Source organism: Silene latifolia, chromosome Y (genome assembly GCF_048544455.1).
Source record: "Silene latifolia isolate original U9 population chromosome Y, ASM4854445v1, whole genome shotgun sequence".
Classification (NCBI taxonomy): domain Eukaryota; kingdom Viridiplantae; phylum Streptophyta; class Magnoliopsida; order Caryophyllales; family Caryophyllaceae; genus Silene; species Silene latifolia.
In genome coordinates this window covers 359,514,884-359,537,138 of record NC_133538.1, presented here as the reverse complement: position 1 = coordinate 359,537,138, position 22,255 = coordinate 359,514,884, and the positions used below count along the sequence as shown (strand labels likewise).

Here is a 22,255-nt window from a genome sequence, read left to right as displayed (position 1 = left end):
TATAAACGGTTATATTTAATTAATGTATATTGAATTAATTAATTATATAATATTGTCATTGTCGGACAAGTATTAATATGTCGACTGATTCATGTTACTAGTCGATATTTTAATATCCGATAACGGATGACGATTTATAATTAAAACCCGTCATATACATTTAGCAAAACGAGTCGGACCACGAGTTAAATAAGGAGAAAGTGGAAAGCCCACTCCCTCCCTAAGTAACCGGTCGGTCGACCGAATAGAACAAAAGGAGAGTCCTTCTCTCCTTTTGACCTAATCCTTCTCAGTTGAAGAAAAATTAGGGTTTTGAAGTCTTTTTCTCTGAAATTCTAGATCTCACATCAAAAACCTCACAAAAGCTCTCTCAATATTGCAAGGCAATCAGAGAGCAATTTCTAGCACAAGGGGCATAGTCTCAGACGATCTTGGGTGCAACTATTAGGAGGAAATCTGCGTTGATTTTTGTTCTTAGGCCGGCTTTGCACAGGACCCGAGGTTGATTCTTATTCTTTTATCGTTTCTCTTGTTTTTCGTTTATGACCATTAATCACATGATAAATTACGTTATAGTCCTTATTTTTAAGGGATTTTATACGGATATTTCCCTTCAATAGTGATTGACAAGATTGCGACGGATGATAACATCGCAGATCCTCTCACCAAACCGTTGAATTATGATAAGCATGCAGGGCATGTTAATTCCATGGGAATTAAACATGTTCCAGAGTTGTAGTACTTGATTATGGATTTGATACATTATCTTTTTCATATACCATTTATAACTTCATCGTTTTATATATAATATTTTGTTTTTCATGTGGATTGTACTGACAACTTTGAACGCCACAAAGTGAACTGAATTACATTATATTTGTTTTCGTCCGTAATCGCCAATGTGAGCTGATAACTCCGGCTATTATATTGTGCAGTCGATTGATGATGGGTTCAACGAGCCATAAGTCAAACGGTTGACTGATTGATCACAGATGCGAGATTATGACGATACCTCGTAGGACAACTTTTTGTGACATCGTAATGGAGTCCTAAATGTTTAAAAACATTCGGTGCCAGGTCGTGGATAGGACATCCATTGTGTTCCTAGACTCGATTCTTTTGACTATCGACTGTCTCTTGAGATTAAGGCAGTTTTTGGGTGACTTTGGTTTCTTCCTCGCCGCCAGAATCGGAGGCTAAGTAGATTTTTTTCGGGTCATTTCATACGTGCTTACATCTGCAGGATTCGAGTTGAGGAAAATATCCAACCCTTATCGGGTATAGTTATTTATCGGGCCACTCGAGGAGTTGTAATCGAAATGCATGGCCATGCTCGAATGTTGATTCGTTTATCAGTTAAGTTACTCTCTAGTCGGGGAAACCACTCTTGATATTGATCGCTTGTAAAATACGACCTTTGTGAATTCAGATTTGCAAATTGTTTTAAATTGAGTGGGAGAAATTTTATAGGATATGAGAATCGGTTATCGCGAATACACTTGTGAGGACAAGTGGGAGTTTGTTGGAGCTTGTGTCCTCCACAAATTAGTGTGATAACATTTGTAAATCTCTTACAGGTTCACAAGGGTATACTTCGTATATTTAATAAGTTGATTAACGTTTACCTAATAACGGTTGGCTTGCTAGAAAGTTTGACGTTATTATCATACAGATGGCGGTGATCAACTGGTCCCTAAAGGTCACACCTATAGGATGTGTTTGAGAAATGTGGTTATAGAAATATAATCACATTGATGCCCAATATGACCAAATAGTTAGTCAATGTGTTGATGAGATAATTATTTAATGAAAATTAAATAATATTAGTTGAGACGAATTAACTGTCAATTCGTAAATTAAATATAATAAGTTATATTTAATTAAATATATGTAATGTTAGCTTGGACGAATTAATCTAATTCGTAATTAAATATAATCAGTTATATTTAATATCAACAAGATGAATGTGTCATAGTGGTAATAGTGAGGGTACACATACCTAGAGGTCATGGGTTTGATCCTCACTAGATGACAATTCAACACATTTTATATTTTTGGAAAGACCAAAAATAAGGAGAATATACTCCTTATTTCGGTTAGATGGCCGAAATTAAGAAAGGATTATTCTTTCCTAATTGACTCCAAATTTCGGTCAGTATAATAAAGAAAGGGAAAGAATTATTCTACCCTAATTCTTTTTCTTGACCTAGCCTCCTCTCTCATCAGAAAAAACACAAAACAACTAAATTTTACAGAAAATTTTAGATTGATTCTAGCACAATCAATAGGGTATATCTCATATCGTCTTGGGTGCAACTGATAGGTGAATATCAAGTTTGATATTGTTCTTAGGCCAATTTTGCTAGGACCGAAGGTTAATTCTGAATCCTTTATACTTTGTTTATGTATTTTGTTTATGACTATTGATCATCACTGTTAAATTCGTTATAATCCTTCAATATAAAGGGAAGTATACATATTATTTCCCATAAGATTGATATCATATTGTTGACTATGATGAAATCTAATTACAGCAGTATGCTTAAGTTAAGTAGGATTAACCTAGCAAAATACTGCCACTCATATGATGAGTTTTGGTAGATGATTGTGAAAAACACCTTTTCTTATTGGAATTGTGTAAGATGGAGTGTTTGACACATCATGTGATTTTCACGTCATCAGAGTGCGCTAGGAAGATGTGAAAGTTTCAAATTGGTTGAAACAAGTATCTTGGAGTTGAAATCTTTGTTCTCAATAAAGTAACTCAAACGGTTTGATATCCTTTGAAACAAAGATTACAATGTAATATGTACAAGAAGACTAGTGGGAGTGCAATACACTTTATGGTTTAGTTTATAGATGATATATTTTCTCTTATGCAACAACACATTTTGTTTTAGTCTATAAGACTTAATAATAAAATTGTTTATTGTGTGCTCGTATGACAATTAAATATCGATTTAGTTCTAGTGATTGTCACTAGACAACCATCTAGGAAATGATCATGTATGCTTGAGGAACATTGAGAATCATTTATGACATGGAAGCTGTGATTAAGTGATCGTTGTAAACAAGTTGCATCGATTATGATTTTCAAATAGACAAGGTTGGTTCCTGATTCTTATCTAGATACATTTTGTTTATATGAATGAATTTGTGAGTTGGAATAGTGCCAAGCACAACGACAAGACCAAGATTATAACTAAAGTAAGTGACTTATTGCTTGTGAAGCAAGAAGAAAGTGTTTGGTTAAGAATCAAACACACACTTGACTTTGATGATTATGGAGCGTTTTTGGTGCTTATGAATCATTTAATAGTTTATCTTATTGATGAGGTAAATTGTGTATTTGCAAGATTATAACCGACGCAATAGTTGCATATCCCGTACAAAATCTCTATTGCATCTAGAACATGAAGAGTCATGTTGTTGCAATTTGTATAAGACGCATTGGTGAGTGGTCTTAGTACTACCAAGAGATATTTGCCTTAGTGGGAGTTATTTTCGATGATTGATATATATATATATATATATATGACATATCGCATTGATTTAGTATAAGTGCATTTTATTCAATATTGATTGGATTATTTATCTCTAAATAACATACATTGATGAAAAAGATCACCAAGCGCGTGACTTGGTTGTGGAACTCCATTTGGATGATGTTGTTATTTTGTCTCTAGTCAAAGTATTATGTTGGGACATTTTAATACTCATAAATGACTAGTATGTACGCTGGTTGATGGCTATGTTCCATAAGTCATAGGTATGAGGATACTAAGTCAAGTGCACGGGTGTGTGTTGGAGAATACACATTAGACAGACCCGCCTAAAAGGACTTTACTAAGGATTCGCTTAGTGTCAGTAAAGCTCTTTGCAAGCTGTTGAGTTGTTTTGGTCTTTAGACCTGAGTCTTTGACTATTCTGTACATGTGAAGTGTATACTTTGATATCATTCCTAGTCTGCTGTAGAAGGGGATCATGGCTGATCATTGGGTGTGCATGGAGCGTGTGATAGGATGTGGTTAGACAAGAGGGGATTTGCTCCTCCCTTGTGAAGCGAGTTTATTGTTTCTTGGCCTCTCGAAGAGTGGGACTTGTGTAAATGCGTGGCCGCGCTCAAATGGGATGATTGTCATCCATCTGCTCTTTTACGAGTGAACTCAGGGATTCGAGAAAAATAATTGGGATATATGAGGTTGACACTTTTCCTACCTCATTCTCAGTTGGAGACAATAGTAACAAAAAGACTTATAATGGTTCTTATAAGGACATGTACAAGTGGGAGACTGAAGGAGTTATGTCCACTGTCCTACACGAATTAACTCACTTAAGTCTATGTAATCGATATGCCTTGCTAGAGGTCAATGTTGGTTTGACGCGTAAGGTGGTTTACGTATCTGGTAGTCTTAAATGGGCCTATTGGGTCACACACAAAAGGTACGGGATTAGTATAATTATAAGCCAGACGTATAATTAATACTAACTGGGCTCTAATACTGATTAGGCCCAGCTGCGCTTATCTGATAATGTTTAGGAAACTAACCTATGTATCTCATCTATATAAAGAGGGTTTGTGTGACAAACCTAATTAGGGTTTTATTCTTTTGTCCGACAAAAAGAGAGATACACTAAGAGAGAGAAAATGAGTTTTCTCTAAGTTAAATTTCTTCCCTTCAGTACTAGCATACGAGACGCAGATCAGTACCTGTGTGGATACCGGTAGAGGCATCACAAGTGGAGTGCTTATTATTCGTCTGGGGTTTCGGATTTCTACATCAAATATACTTCTTATTCTCGTTATTATTCCGCTGTGCTAAGAGGTATGTGATTCATCTTATTTCCTATAATGCATTTGTATAATACTTGCGATTAGATCCGGGCTTATAGGGTGTTCAAAAGCCTACATGATCAACTAAAAGAATACCCAATCCCAATAATTTTTTTTCTAAATATAATCATCAATCAATCAATACCTATATATAAAGTAGCAACTTTTCGAGCGATATTAGAGATTCCAAGTTTTGAGAAATTCTAAATATTTTTTTTAATGAAATTATTATTATTAATTGTAAAAGTAGATGCTACTCCTAATTATTATTATTAATTTGTAAAAGTAGATGCTACTCCTAATTAGATCTGGTAAAAACAACCTGACCGGATTGATCCGACCCAAAAAGGCTGATCCGAGACCCGATGTGATCGGAACTACATCACTCGAATGTGACCCGAAAACCCGAATTGACCTGACCCGAGCTTTCTTGACCCGAACTGGCCTAACCCGAAAATGACCCGATCCGAAACCACCAAACCCGAAACTGATCCGACAAAATATAACTCTAATTGAACAGAAAAGACTTGAAATGACAATTTCTCTATTATTCATTGACCCGAAAATGACCCGACCAGAAACAACCCGACCCGCTTGACCCGGAACTGACCCTACCAACAAACCCGAAATCCGAAATGACCCGTCCCGACCCGAGTTAACCCGAAATCAATGAGAAACCAAAATTGACCCGACCCGAATTGACTCGACCCAAACTCAACCCGTTAACCCGTTTTGCCAGGTCGTCCTAATTTCCACATTAATTAAGAGGCAATATATTCCTATCAGTTAGAAGAAACAACACCAAATTAGGCGAAATTTAAAATAAGTTATTTAAGTCACTTTGTAAAACAGAGAATAAAATGATCATCCGAAACAAATTTATTGGAAAAAGAACTTCATTTATTCACCAAGTTTCTTTTTTTAACAAAAACGTATATGAATGAAGCTATAATACAGAGTGTGAAGTACGGAGTAGATGGGAAACATGTACTGGGATGGGTAGATTTTTACTCTTTATTTTTTGGGGAGTGCATGATTTGGAAAACTTTTTCCTGATGGTTACTCAAATCGGTATTGCACAAGTTTTGCTTGACGAGTAAGAGAATGAGGAGCCTACATCGCCATCGTTGTGTCGTAATAATGACATCCTTATCTTTAACTCTTATGATTAAAAGTCGGAAGAAGCATTAGTCTTTTAAGTCAGAGATATTCTATTTTTGTCTTATAACACTATTTGACCTGTCTTAACTTAAAACGGATACATACACCCCTCTTAGTTAAAAATTTATGCTTCAGATTGTAACAAACAAATTTGCGTTAAATCTGCAATAAAAGATAAAACACAAATAGATGCAACAAAATAATGATTTTATTATTTTCAAGGATTTCGGGTACAATCTACTAGTTATTCTACTGATTCGATTTCCGCAATTTGAATGAACAGGAGGGTCTTGATTTGAAGACTTGGTTCTCCCGTGACGATTTTGATTTGCTACTCTTCAACTGACTGCAATGGATGCTTGACGTCAGGTCAAAGAGTAGTTTAATATTCAAATCTAGATGATTAGAAATGAATGTCTTTTCTTCTCTTGTTTTCTCTTGGGAGAGGATTTTGTGGAGAGGTAAAATATACTTTCTTTTCTCTTACTTTCTCTTAGAAGAGATTTTTTTTAGTAAAGAGAGTTTTGTAGAAAGGTTTTATTTTGAGTGTATTTTGTGTGGGATTTTGATGATTATGGAGATTAGTCAAAAATGTTGATTAGTCCCCCAAATGAGAGTGCTTACTCTCAAATTTATAAGCCTTTTGTTCGTTTGTTTTACGGGTACACGCATGCAACCACTTTCCATTTCTTTCTCTTTGACTTGCTAATCTCACGGTGGTCTCCCATATTTTGTGGAACAACAATTCCGTTATTGACCAAGTATTTGTTTTGTTTTCCAAAAGCAAACATTACGGAGTAACGTATAACAAATACTTGCATGCGTGGGCCATCATAAGCCATGTCTTCAATTTAAATTTCTTTGAGAAATTTCTGGACTCGTCACCTCTATTTCGTGGGCTCGTCAAGTTATTTCGAGTCCAATTTGGACTTCGCTCCATTACTTTTTGGACACGTTATTTATGCCTCATATTTCGTATTAGAAATATAGCACAATCTATTTTTCGAGTGGACCGATTTTATATCTTGACAAGATGGACTAAAATTCCGTCATATTTGTTCGGGCTGAAATCCACCGACCCAACTCAAAAGCGATAAACTTTCACATAAGTCAACATTTGACCATTTGGCCCCATTAACAATGTTAGACATATTTTTATGTCTACAAATTTGCCCCCTCGGGATTGAGTCACGTACACGAACTTGAGTGTTTAAGCGTGAGTCGGTTCCGATAGCTTTAATTTTGCAGCTCCGCGGGTTCACTTTAAACATACCCTTTTTTTTTTCGGGTACAGCTGACCGTTGTTCGCGAATTTCGTTTTCAGACTCCCCTGATAGGACTGAAACGTTAAGCAAACAATAGGTTAGCTGGCATCAAGGGCTTCCAAGTCTATCTCAATCCACCGAATCAAAGTAATTTCAAGTTTTAACTATGATTCCTTTTGAACTCCTTAGTGTGCTAGGATGCTATAACTTTGGCCTCCATTTTGATAAATTAATATCTCTATAAATATACGATTTCAATATGGAATTGGAAGTCTTTGAGTCCTGATCAAATTCTGAATTTACCCTTCTGCCAACACGTATAAAAGGAAGAGGTGAGGCTTCCCAATTCTAAACCCTTGGTATTCTTTAATTGTGCTCAAGAACGCAAAACTCAAGTCTATTCTCAGCTCTCGTCGACGAAAACCTTGATCCCCGTGACCTCTCGTGCGAACCCCTCTTCACTCCACGCCTTAACCGAGTTCAGAGATGAGCCAGAGAAGTCTTTCTCGAACTGCACCAAGTCAAATTTCAGGTTCGTAGGAGAGCGGAATTTGAATTTTACTCACCCTTTTTTTTTGTATGCAGCATATTTCGACCCCGTAAAATGCACTCTCGTTATCACTTGCTGATTGACGACGGACCACCGCCCATACTATTGACTGATTTTCCGGCAACCTGTCAAAAAACTGCTTCGTCCATGTTGGCTCGACGTATGCTTAATGCTCATCGTTGACTAGGTGCGGTCCACGATCCTCAACGTTCAAAATTCACCCCTTCTTTTGGCGTGTGAACTGCGAAATCTAGGTGGTCACCTAGTTTGACGATGATATTTACATTGGGTTCTCCTCATTGACCGGTCGGTGCCCGGCCAATTGTGACGCCATGCTTCTGAATCCGCTTTACTTGTGACTTACGGACGCCTAGACTAATGATTCACTACTTCATGCCTCCTGCATCATTTGATCTCTGCCTTTTATTATATGACGATGGCAATCAAATCACAAACTGGAACGAGAGACAGAACCAATTCTGATGCTCCAATTGTTTGCTTGTACCGTCTTCTCGACGACGTACAATTTACCACCACTGACAGCTAAGCTTCCAACTGACTCCTTGGCGATGATCGACATGAAAGCACGCCTCCGAAATCCCTGCACCTCTGCTTTTGACGACCGATTTGGTTCTGGTGTTTCCCTTTGACAACGGCGAAACCCGTCATTGACATAACTACACTTCTGATGCCATTGGGAAATGTTGACCTTCTGCCTGACGAAGGAGAACCCGCCACCGATTGAGGTCCTCGCCTTGACGACCGAAATCATGAAGCCAGACGCAGGATCAGTTACCGTTTCCAGCGTGCGATTTTGACTTCGTGCCCGCATGGAACTGACTTGCTGGGGACTGAGACCTTTGTTTTGGTTTAAATGATTTGTTTTTTAGCAACTGGAATTTATAATGCTGGTTGTGTATTAAATGAATGGTTGTATTTTGATTTTTGAGTACTTTGACTTTTTTTTTCTTTTTTTTTTTTCGCTTTGGGAACACGTGGGTTTTGAGTCTTTCACCACATATTTCACATCATATATATATATATATATGTATATATATATATATATGTATATATATATATATTTTGGTGTGGTTTTGATGGCTTTACAGAAGTTTTTTTTAAAGAGTGAGACGGTGCCTTGGAAGCTTTTCCCAAATCCCCTTTGTGTTTGTTCATTGACGACGAAGCTTTTGTATTGTGAGATTTCTCTATTTTTCTCACCATTTGACTTTAGGCCAAGTCTCGGTGCTTGGAAGCTTTCTCCGAGTCTCAATAGTTTTTTGATCGTTTGGCGAAGATTTTGTTGCTTGACGACCACATAGTAATTGTCAATGTTCATTACTCGACTTTACGATGAAGACCTCGTGCTTGAGAGCTTTCTTGAGATCTAAACCTTTTAATTTTGATGAAGTCTTGGTTCTTGTGAGATTTCTCCAATTGTTCATCGTTCAACTTTACGACAAGTCTTGGTGCTTAGATGCTTTCTCCGAATCTTCATCATCAAAGTTTATGGCGTAGTCTCGGTTCTTGGAAGCTTTCTCCACGACTTCACTTGTCTTTGATAATTCTGACCAAAACTTAAAACTTGTGAATTTTTGCCAAAATTACATTATGACAATTAAAGACTTTTGGTGCGTAGAAGCTTGAGTGCTTTTACGTCAAAATAGGACATCTCGAAAGACAAGCAACAATTTGATACTTTACGATGCCCCCAAGAAACGAACGTTGAGTTTTTTTTTTAGGTGTGGCTGGACTTGAGTAAGACTCAAGCTGCCAATGTACTCGTAAAAATAAGAAATTATTTTACGAGATCAAGCCAACGTAGTTCCTGCAAAACAAAGTCGATTTTGTTTGGCGATTTGGCCGCACCTAAGTAAAGGAGTTTTACTTAAGCTGCCTACGTACCTACAAAGTAATAATATTTTGCAGGATCAAGCCAACGTAGTTCATCAACGGGAAATTTGTGTTTGAATTTTTGTTGTTGTTGTTGTTGTTGTTGTTGTTGTTGTTGTTGTTGTTGTTGTTGTTGTTGTTGTTGTTGTTGTTGTGCAGTTTAGGCTCGTGCTCAGGAGCTGGCATGATGATGGATCTCCGGACTATTGCTCCCTCGGGACCTTGTCATGTGCACTTTTTTTTTTTTTTTTGCATCTTAACGTGGCGGGATCCCGATCCATTTTGCTTTGATGTGGAAGTCGATGACGAGCGCCCTAGCTTTCCTCGAAGGCAGCTCCACTTGGCTTGACTTGGAAGTTGATAATGAGCACCCTAACTTGTCGTAAGGATGATCCATCTTTCTTCTAAAATCACCCTGTCATTATCTAACTTGGCGGGCAAATTTGTTTTCGACTTGGAAGTCAAGGCGTACCAAAACTTGTCGTAATGGTAATGATTTTTTTTTTGAAGTCACCCTGTCATTATATGACTTGGCGGATGACCAATCGTGAGATAGCTTCTTGAATTTTTTTTTTTCTTGACTTGGAAGTCGATGGCACCTCAACTTGTACCTAGGTTGGTTTCCTTCCGTCATCAACGACGCTTGGACACCATCTTCGAGAGTTTTAGGAGTTTCACCAACTTCCATCTCATCATCCGATTTTTGGCACTTTTGTGCCGTCACATGGTTGGACGAGGCAATATCCCGAGTGGTTTTCCTTTGACTTGACTCCTCTTGCGGATTTGTGAAGATGACGGTACGTCCTTTTATTTTTAGTGACCTACCTGTGCTTATTTCCACTTCAAGATGACGTTCCATTCGAGAGGGAATTACACTATTGGTATCTTTGCTGAGGTTGACTGCAACTTTTGTCTTCGAGGACTTCTTCTGCTTTCGTCGACACCTCTTTTGCACCTTTGAGCTGCCAAGGCGACTGAAGACTGACTTCTTTACCTCACTCCCTCCAATGCGAGTGAATACTGACGCATTTGGCTTTTGTTGTTGAGAATATGATGTTAATTTCACCCGGACGGTCTCTTTCTTTTCTCCGAGCCTGTCGAACACAGAAGAGCGAGGAGTAGAAGTTGGTTGACCCAGCATGTCGAAAACAGACCTTTGTGGCAACATTTTTGTGTTCTCGCCTTCACTTTCCGCCAGATCTGCCATAATATATTGTGATGACGCTTGATTTGCCTTACGTCGTGCAGAAATTTTAACGGGCTCGGGAGGCGAAAAACCAATACCAACCTTTCCGATTTCGAGCTTGTTCCCTTGTTGATGAAATTTCTTTTGCGTTTGGTTTAAACCATACTGGGTGACTTCAATCACTTGGCCTAATGGAGTTGGATTTTTTAAAATCGTACCCGGACTTCAACATGAGCTTGTAAGCATTTGTATCGAATCTTCTCTTTGTCGACTCTTCGTCACCTGTATGGTCCTCTTTCATCGACGCCGTCGTAAAACCGGGCAGAGGTTGTTTACTCGTCGTAAAGTGATTCGTTCTTGCAACCGGAACGATGACATTGTTTTTCAAAGTTTGCAGATCGTCGTCATCAATTGTTCTAGTTGATGCGGATTCTTCATTTCGAGGTGCACACTCTGCGAAAGGTGTCTCTTAATCTTTACACTTTGATTTCGGCACGTACTTAAGGATTGGTGCCGCTTTTTGCGTGATCGGAGCAACTTTCTTTTCGGCAGAGTTCACATTTGTTTGACTCGCCTTTATGAAGACGCTTTCATGATGTTTGACTGTTGTCGAATCCTTTTCGGTTGGAATTTTGGCGTCATCCGTCTTTTTCGGAAATTTGGTCCCAGTCGAAAAGATCTTTGATGGTAGCATCTCAGTTGGTGTGTCATTCTCTTCGTAGAATCGAGCATCAGCAAAGTAGGACTCCACCGTAGAAAAGGGCTTCACATCGCCATTTATTTTTTTCTCGCCGTCTCTGTAGTATTTCAGGCATTGATGTATGGTTGACGCTACAACACCATTTTCATGAAGCCAAGGTCGACCATGCAACAACTTGTATGACGTTTTGGCATCGATTACTTGAAAAAGCGTGGTGGATAACATATCTCCCATTGAGATTTCAACATTGATCATGCCAATTGCTTTTTGTCCACCGAGATTGAAGCCTTAGATCATCAAACGAATTTTGGCGAGCTCGCTTACAGAAATCCCGAGCTCTTCCATAGTGGCTTTCGACATTATGTTGATGGCTGAACCTCCGTCCACCAAGATCCGACCCACCTTCCTTTCCCGAATGTATGCAGATACAAACAAAGGGCGATTGTGTAGCTTTGATCCTAGTAACAAATCTTCATCAGTAAAAGCGAGCGCGGCATTGCAAGAAACACATTTTGTTGATTGATCTGCAGGCTCTCCTGCGGCTTTAAGTTTATCAGCATACGCTTCTGGTTGAAGAATCGCCAATGACAACTGTTGACGCATCTCTGCGGGCAAGTGAAACATTTGTTGCCACCCCATACGTGCAGGCAATGCGTCTAGGATTGCATCAACCTTTGCCCTCTTGGTCGAATTTGACGAGGATTCTTTAGTTAGATTGTCTTCACTGCGATTTTCCTCAATAACGGTAGAAGACACGGTGTTCACCGAAACTTGTTCAAGGTAACGCCTGGGAAAGTAGTCTTGTAACGTCATGACTCGACGTGACTTTGACTTAACTGTCTTAAACGGCACGATATCTGGCGAAGAATCCATGATGATTCCTCCATCCTTCTTGTGTGAAGATCTCCTTACTTTTTGATCAGTTGATTTTTGACATTTAAGTACTTGGGGAACCGACGCTTCTCCATTTTTCTTCTTTCGTCGACGCATAGTCACAAGGGCCCACCCTTCGTTGTCGTTGTACTCCTCTAGGATTTGAATGTTAGAGGTTGGTGATACGACGGGCTTAGTCTCTTTAGGCAAGACGACAATCACCGCCTCAAGAGTTCCAAACTGAATCATTTGCACATATTCTTTAATTGCAAAAGGAGGGTATGACTTAGCACATTCGACGTTTACATGTGCTACGACGTAATTGGATTCCGCGGCATCTTCAAGGTCCAAGAGAATTTTTCCGTCCTCGGCTAACTGCATTATTTTCTCTTTGAGGGTTATGCACTTCTCCAACGGATGACTCACGACCCGATGATATCGACAATACTTCGGGTCGGTCGTACGTCCGGCTTCACTTGGTCGTTTAGACTCGGGAAGCTCGATCACCTTCTTCTCCAAGAGATCATCTAACATGTCGGCCAGATCAGAATCCGGAAAGGGATACTTCTTCTTCTCAAGCTCTTTCAAAGTTGGTCGTGGCTTTCGTGTATCCTTTAAATAGGTCGCCACCTTCTTGTCTATTTTTGGTCGAGCCGAGATTTTCACCGGATTAGAAGTAGACACCGTCATAACCTCCTTCGAAGTGCTCTTAGACGCCTTTTCGTTTTTCTTATACTCATTTCTCTCCGTCTTTGGTTCTAAATAAGTAAAAAGTCGTCCCCCATGGCTAGCGATAATAATCTCCATGTCGTGAGCTCGAGTGGCTAAATCTTGGAAGGTTTTTGGCTTGTTGCCTTGGAGGATGTAAACTAGATCCAGATTCATTCCCTGAATGCACATTTCAATAGCCGAAGTCTCCGACAAACGATCTTTACACTCGAGGCTTAACGAGCGCCACCTACTTATGTAGTCGATAACGGGTTCGTCCTTCCATTGCTTCGTGTTAGTTAGTTCTGTCATACTTACAATACGCCTGGTACTGTAGAAGCGATTAAGGAACTCTTTTTCCATTTGATCCCAACTGTCGATTGACTCGGCGCTTAGATCCGTGTACCAATCAAAAGCAGTCCCTTTCAGAGATCGGACAAACTGCTTGACAAGGAGATCGCCATCAGTACCGACAGTGTTACAAGTTTCAATGAAATGGGCAATATGTTTCTTGGGATTGCCCTTTCCATCAAACTGCTGAAACTTCGGTGGTTGGTAGCCGATATGCATCCTCAAATAGTCAATCCTCTTACTATATGGCTTGACGTAACTGTGATTGCCGACGGAGCGAAAGTTTCCATCGAACTGACTTTTGAAGGCCTCCGCGATCATCTTTTGGACGTCTTTAGCAGTAAATGACTTATCCTTATCACGATCCTCCTCATTCTCGCTGGCATAGTCACTATCTTCATTTTGAAATGACGAAGTAGGCCGCTTCTCCAACTTTTTCGTCAAGGCGGCAATCTGCTTGGATTTCTCTTCGTTTTCCTTCTGGAGGTCTTCAAGAATAGCTTTCATTTTATTAAGTTGTTCTTCCAAATTTTCGCCCTCAATGACCATGACGGGTGCCACCATGGAATATAATGGTTGGCTTGACATCTCCTCGTTACGCCTTTGTGGTGACGATGGAGACGAACCAGCGCTACTGTGGCCATCCTCGACGGTGAATGGCTTGAACAAAGGGCTAGTGTGAACAGTCATCTCCTCAAAAGTGTCGCACATTATCTCTCGTAATGTTGACGAAACAAACTGAGGGTCGTCGACTCGGATGTGAGATGATGCACCAAACACAGGATATTCATATGGCCTAGAGTCGCCGGCACCATATGATTCCCTTAGAGCATTGACAGGGACATTGGATTTGCGGGGTCTCGTAGGCACGGATGCAGAAAGGAGTCTCGCCGCAGCGGTACGGAAGAGGATGGATCTGGTCCTGCTCCTTGTAGAAACACCAATGGGCGATCTGTCGAGAGACCCACCGAGACGGACTGAGCTTTCGTTAGAGGCCATTGAAACGATTGTTGTGAAACTTGATTGCGCGGAAAAAGAGATGAGTAGTAGAGATATCCCACCGAGCGTGCCAAATTTGTAACAAACAAATTTGCGTTAAATCTGCAATAAAAGATAAAACACAAATAGATGCAACAAAATAATGATTTTATTATTTTGAAGGATTTCGGGTACAATCTACTAGTTATTCTACTATTCGATTTCCGCAATTTGAATGAATAGGAGGGTCTTGATTTGAAGACTTGGTTCTCCCGTGACGATTTTGATTTGCTTCTCTTCCACTGACTGCAATGGATGCTTGACGTCGGGTCAAAGAGTAGTTTAATATTCAAATCTAGATGATTAGAAATGAATGCCTTTTCTTCTCTTGTTTTCTCTTGGGAGAGGATTTTATGGAGAGGTAAAATGTACTTTCTTTTCTCTTACTTTCTCTTAGAAGAGATTTTTTTTAGTAAAGAGAGTTTTGTAGAAAGATTTTATTTTGAGTGTATTTTGTGTGGGATTTTGATGATTATGGAGATTAGTAAAAAATGTTGATTAGTCCCCCAAATGAGAGTGCTTACTCTCAAATTTATAAGCCTTTTGTTTGTTTGTTTTACGGGTACACGCATGCAACCACTTTCCATTTCTTTCTCTTTGACTTGCTAATCTCACGGTGGTCTCCCATATTTTGTGGAACAACAATTCCGTTATTGGCCAAGTATTTGTTTTGTTTTCCAAAAGCAAACATTACGGAGTAACGTATAACAAATACTTGCATGCGTGGGCCATTATAAGCCATGTCTTCAGTTTAAATTTCTTTGAGAAATTTCTGGACTTGTCACCTCTATTTCGTGGGCTCGTCAAGTTATTTCGAGTCCAATTTGGACTTCGCTCCATTACTTTTTGGACACGTTATTTATGCCTCATATTTCGTATTAGAAATATTGCACAATCCATTTTTCGAGTGGACCGATTTTATATCTTGACGAGATGGACTAAAATACCGTCATATTTGTTCGGGCTGAAATCCACCGACCCAACTCAAAAGCGATAAACTTTCACATAAGTCAACATTTGACCATTTGGCCCATTAACAATGTTAGACATATTTTTATGTCTACACAGATAAAGCTCTGAAACGTCTTCAGAGTCTTAAAAAGTATTTTATTTTTATTAGAGTTTGAAATTTTGAGTGATATAACATCCTAATTTGTACGATCTAATGAAGACAACAATAAGAGTAAAACTATCAAAACATTTTCAGATTAATTAAGAGACGATATGTTACTATCAATTAGAAGAAACTGCACCAAATTAGATGAAGTTTGGAAGAAGTTATTTAAGTCCCTTGGTAAAACAAAGAAAAATAATTCCTCCTATTCTAAATAACTGTCCCATTTGCCATTTCCGTCTATTCACATAACTGTCCCATTTGCCATATTTGGGCATGGTTTTTACTTTCCTGCCCTTAGCTCTTTTCTTTATTTATTACCCCAACCACACATAACCCATCATATTCAATACTTTTCATTATTTAACTCATATATTCTTACCCCTATACAATAATTTTTATTATTTTAACTATATTCCTTAATTTTCGTGTTATTGTCCAAATGAGACACTTATTCGAAACGTAGTTTCTCTTTCAAGTACAAGAATTACTTATTCATGGACTTTTTGTCATTATTTTTCCATACCTTACCCTTCTAGAAACAAAATCTCTCTTTTTCTCTCCTTTTCAAAAATAATCAAAACTTCATCGAATTAATCAATTACGAATTGTAATTCTCAGATTGCACCACTCATTGTTCTAGTTTCATTCATTTCATTAAACAAAACTGATTGTCACAAATTTCATCAAGTGCGTTTCAATTTTTTGTTTTAATATAACTCAAAACAAGGGCTACAATAAGGAGAGTTTGTGGTGGTTGAGTTGTGGTAGAGGTAGAGGTAGAGAGGGATGGAGCGGACGGCGGTCGCTCAGGGCAGAGAGGCGAGAGAGGGTGGCACACAGGGAAGCAATGGTGATGGCACGGGAGGGGAGTGTTTGGTTGGTGCGCGATTGAGGAGGGGGTGGTATGGGAGATGGTCACCGTATAGCGGGTTTTCCGGCAGAGCGCAGGGCAAGTGGCGGTGGTTCAGGGAGGAGGAAATGGTAAAGAGGAGGGGGCGGTGGTGCAGTGGTGGTGGTGGTTGGTTGGTGATTGATAGTCGGAGGGAGTAAATTAGATTAAAACTGGAAAGAATAGTGTAGAAATGGTAAGGGCAAAAAGGTCAATTGTGTACATGATTGAGTAAATACATATAGATGAAGTTATAATATAGATGTGTAATAGGTATTGGGACGGGTTGATTTTAACTCTTTATTCTTTGAGAAGTGCATGTTTTGGAACACCTTTTCATGATGGGTATCGAAATAGGTATTAAGTTTTGCTCGATGGGTAAGAGAACGAGGAGCGTATCTACACCCATCGTTGTGTTGCAGTGACATCCTTACCTTTAACTCTTATTGACTGAAAGTCTAAAATTCATAACAAAATTAATTGGTGTGAGTGGTAAGAGTTCTAATCTCTTAAATAAGTTGTAAGAGATTCGTTCCTTACTCTTGAAGAAGATTGTCCCAACTGTTGATAGAGGATATTCCTAATTAGCACAAAAAAAGTCTGAAACTCCTTAAGATTAATGCCTTGTTCTTTTAGACTGAAATTGGCTGAACTGAACTCAACTCAACGTAAAAGCAATATCATGGATAACACGCAAAAGATCCTCCCTACGCCAAACATTATAGATTTATTGAAAGTTTTAACCACCAGACTCTGCTCGCAAGGGTGGAGTCTAGTGGTTAAACCTTGGGTGAAATTCCCAAGAGACCCAGTTTCAAGCCTCCCCAGGAGCAAAATCTTGTGGAGCATTCTTGGCCTAGGTCCTACCTAATAGACTTCGAGCCTGTCACCAAATTCTTATAAAACCTCATATTGTTGTTGATTTTTTAATTTTTGAATAGTATTAGAGAATATAGATATATTGAAATATTAGGAAAGATATTATTATGGATATCATAATAATATGCTATAAAATAGTTTAGGAATATTCTTGGATTGTTATCCAAGACAAAATTATCTCGTGGATATAAAATTATGTACAACAAATAATTTTATATAGACATAGAATATTGGAGAATTTTGATGTCATAAAATAATAACTTATATTGTCACATACTTTCTCCATTCAACTCCACCCTACCTATTTCACTTTTGTACACTATTTACAATTGTGTGTTCAATTTCGATTTTCTCTTGATACGTAAGTGGAAATATATTCATGTGGGGTCTTGTTTGATTCGTCTTTACGAGTATATTAAAAATATCTAACTTTTATATTTTTTGCAAATACGTAGCTAACGATATTTAACGCGTAAAACACGCGTTGGTAAACGTGAAAAAAGAAAGTGGTAGAGTGGAGTTGAATGGAGGATGTATGAAATTACAAGGTGTCCCACGGGCTTTCCAAGTTTATCATCATAAAATAAAAGAACGTAAAAGAAAGAAAGAAATGTAAGGTTTGACCTGATAAAAATAGGAGGAGTACTGGTGAAAATTTGGATGGCAGAAAGATAGGGAACATAATACTGTACAAGTGTATGACCGTCGTTTAAACGTATAGGAACACCTGCACCATATGCACTCCATTCATCATACGACTTCCATAGATCACTTAGCCTAAAATATTCCACATTTTCTCTTTCCCATGGATGCCATAACTTATTCAATTTCCTCATCTCTGTCTGCCGTTAAACAATAACAAAACAAAACAAAACCGTCACGCTCTAAAACCGTTTTATACAAGAATTTAAATAAAACCAAACCATGATCATATTTGATCAAAAAATAATACCTTGGGGAGAAATTGAGAGGGTATAATGGGAGTTGTGCAATTGAGGAAGGAATCAAGATTGGAATGCATTGAATCTTTTTCAATCATCATGATTATTATTATTATTCTTCTTTGACTAATTGATACGATAGATTGGGAAGATTGAATTGAAAAGAGATAAAGGATGAAGAGATTAGGGAGGGAGACTTAGCTTTCTCCCTAAAACTCCAAAAAAAAAAAAAATTAAAAAGGAAAAGAAGAAGAAGAAAAAAAAAGAAGGAAAAAAAAGATACAGAGGAGAGAAAAATAGGGAAAGAGAGATTGTCGGAATAATAAAAGTTGCGACAGTTTTTTGGATAGCGAAAATAATTTGGAAAATAATATTATTATACTCCCTTCCATTCAAGGTTTTCTTCCTCTCGATGTGAGCCCACAAAATTTTAGAAGATGATTAAAAAATAAATAAAAGAAGATAGTGGGGTTTGTAGATTAGAGAGAGGAATGAATAATCAATCAATCAATCATACATATATATAAAGTAGAAACTTTTCGAGCCATATTAGAGAGTTAACTTTTTTAGAAATCCAAATAAGAGCAGATTTCGAAAAAAAATTGATAAATAAAATAAAAAATTCAATAAAATTGAAATAACAATAATAGATTTCGAAAAAAAATTAATAAATAAAATAAAAAAATTAATAAATAAAATTATCCTAAGAAAATTAGATTTCTTAATATAGAAAAGAAATTTTATTTAAACTATCCTAATATAAGTAGATCAAATGTATCTTAATAAAATTATCCTAATATAAGTAGATTAAAATGATCAACTAAATAATGGACATTCGTAATAGTTCAAGTTATCAATTTTATTTTTGCCCCACTTATGGTATCATACATTTGTAGTAGGGCAGAGTACGGATCGGGTATTTGATCCAAAGTGCTAGTTCGGATCGGATATCCATATTAAAAATCCTGAACTTAGATATCCAATATCCAAACCAAATGTTTCGGATATCCAATGTTCGGGTATCCAAAACAATCGGATCGGATGCGGATATCCATCGGATATCCATACTTTAGAATTTAATTTAAAATTAAGTTTGAAACACGATTATATTCATTGTCTTACATGATGATTTTCTTTAGTATTCTTATTCCAATGTTCTCGACATAAAATTTAAGTACCACCTAGATATTTCTCTAATATTTTAAACATTAATTAAGTTGCATAAAATTTTATTTTCTCGAAATTATACTAGAAAACTATAGTTTCGGATCGGATCGGATCGGATATCCAAATGTTTTAATTCAAATATCCATATCCAAACCAAAACCAACGATTTCGGATCAGATATCCAAACCAAACTTAACTTTCGGATCAGATATCCAAACATTCGGATCAGATTCGGATCGGATATCGGATCAGTTTGGATAATCGGATTTTTTGCTCTGCCCTAATTTGTAGTTGGTATTCTAGCATTAAAATAAATTTAAGGAGCTGGTGGATAAATAATGAATTTATTTTATTAAAGTGTTATGTTAATATGATGTAATGTAATCTTACGTAGTTACACGGAGTATAAACTACGATTCCATCAAAATATAGTCACCAAATAATCATTGAAGTGTGTATATAAATCGTAAATATCTCCATATACATTCAAGTGATCAATGCATATAAAACAATACACCGATCTATATATGTTACTATTTTTGTTTCATCAATTTACTCTCTATAAGAATGTAGAGATAATTAGGTGGAGAAACGAAAGAATTATATTAGAATTTGACAGCTTGGACAACTCAAGGCTTTTTGTAACAATGGAGCAACTCATAGTATTATTCATATGATGAATTACTGGTCATTTCTAAACTCACTCATTAGCCTAGATTTCGAATAAGATTAAGTTTGAAAGAGTTTTAATAATTTATACTACAAATTATTAAAGGCCTCAAGAGTAGAGGTGGCCATACTCCGGTACGGACCGGAAAAATCGACCGGTCCGGACCGGAATCGAGTGGACCGGGAGCAGAATTATATCCAGGATCGGTATTTTCTGGTCCGGATCGGTTTGGACCGGAATGCCCAGAATTATTGTTATTTTCATTTTTTTTTCTTAAAATTGTATTTTTTTCCGGTTCAATCTGGCCCAACCGGTCCGATCCGGTCCAATGGACCGGAATTTGAAAAAGTGGATAATTTCGGTCCAACTGGTCCGGTACGGTCATGGACCGGAATGAACCGGACCAGAATTTTTGTAAACCGGTCCGGTCCATGCATTTTTCCGGCCCGGTCCGATTTTGAACCGGTGCCCAGCCCTATTCAAGACTGTACATGTGACACCCTCATTCATTGCGGAAAAGTAAACACATAATTCTAGATAAAAACTGCATGGATATGTTTGTAATAGGTTCATTTGGGTAAAAACCCGTAATTTTAAAACCGAACTCGTTATAAAAATATCCAAATGGGAAGGTGTCAAACATGCAAGGTCTAAAGTAAATCTCACAAATAAAACATCGCTAAAGTCGCGAAACAAAGTTATACAACACAAATATGAAAAAGGGAGACATATGTCCCTAGAAGTATATGACATAAAAAGTGTTTAAGGGTCACAAAGAAATGAAGCCAATCTAGGTCCCAAGGTTACTTTGTTCGCTAGCTCGTCCATGTACCCCATATATGCATCACCTACCTGTCAATCGCATTTTATACAAATACGAAAGCCACAGTCAGTGGGGAGTAACTCCGAGTTCTCCCAGCCACGAAATGTCATAATTAATATAACATGTAAACATAAGAATATGAATATGAATAACACATAGCCTTAACATATAGATGCTAGACAATCGTGCTTATCATGTGAACAACAATATAACAACACATAGTCCTAGCATGTGAATACTAGACCGACTCATACTACACTATCATATGAATCACATAACATCCAGGAATCCAAACTCTATCAACCATAGCCGGCTTGCATCTCACCTTCTATGATTCATAGAATCACCAAACAAGAAAGGACAATATATCTAGAGACAGGCATAAGTTCCTAGTACAGTCAATAGTCACTCTGTAACTCGAGTCTATACCACGAGGTAAGGTAAACACCCTAGTCCTAAACCTGCGCAGACCTAGCGACATGCGGAAAATACCGCATCCAAGACCCATGATCACACACATGAGTACCCCTAAGGAGTCCACCAAAGGGTTGGCTAGTACTTAAGCTGACACATACTTCTAAGAGTACGTCAGGAGGTCATGCCCTAACTTGGATATAAGCTCACCAAGCTAAGACACAAAGGCTATTAAGCTGTGAACATACACTCGTCAAAGACTATAAGGGCCTATCTATGACATCGACCGAAGTCACTCACCTAGGACCTAGTCCCAACTGAATGCTTTAGCCTACAACACTTAAGACAAGTAGGACACCCACTTAACCATAAGAGGGGCAAATAGTCCAACTTTCAAACATAATGCTAACATTCTATCATGTGAAAGGCTATATAAATGTTTATTCAGCAGACAATCCAACCATATCCTCAATGTCATCAATAACCAAATTATAGCTAACCATCAATATCATAATCCATGAGAATAAGCTAAAATGGCAACAAGACAAGAAGAATCAAGTATAAGGCAACCAATTCATCCAACAACCAACATGTGAAATGATAATTACAAATATCTAGGCATAACATAAAACCTCCAATAACAACCAATCTCACCTCAAAGACAAACCCTCGACCCTAGTCCCGCGACGGGTCATTGGTCAAATCGAGGCGACCAGTTTTAAACCTAGTTTGACCAAACTCGTTATCAACTGCCCATTTCGTAGTCTTGGCCTATTTTTGGCCCAAATCATAATAT

At 37.9% G+C, this 22,255-nt stretch overlaps 1 protein-coding gene across 1 annotated transcript in view; it reads right to left on the bottom strand.

Annotated features, from left to right (window-relative positions):
* The window catches only part of LOC141627052 (uncharacterized), a 93,783-nt gene extending 75,148 nt beyond the window's left edge, over window positions 1-18,635 (bottom strand). Inside the window, exons 1-2 of the mRNA XM_074440552.1 lie at window positions 18,397-18,635; window positions 18,069-18,286 (exon numbers count right to left, since the gene is read on the bottom strand). Coding sequence (XP_074296653.1) covers window positions 18,069-18,286; window positions 18,397-18,486 — 308 coding nt within the window. The 5' untranslated portion in view covers window positions 18,487-18,635. The remainder of the gene's footprint in view (window positions 1-18,068; window positions 18,287-18,396) is intronic.
* Window positions 18,636-22,255: the final 3,620 nt, after the last annotated feature.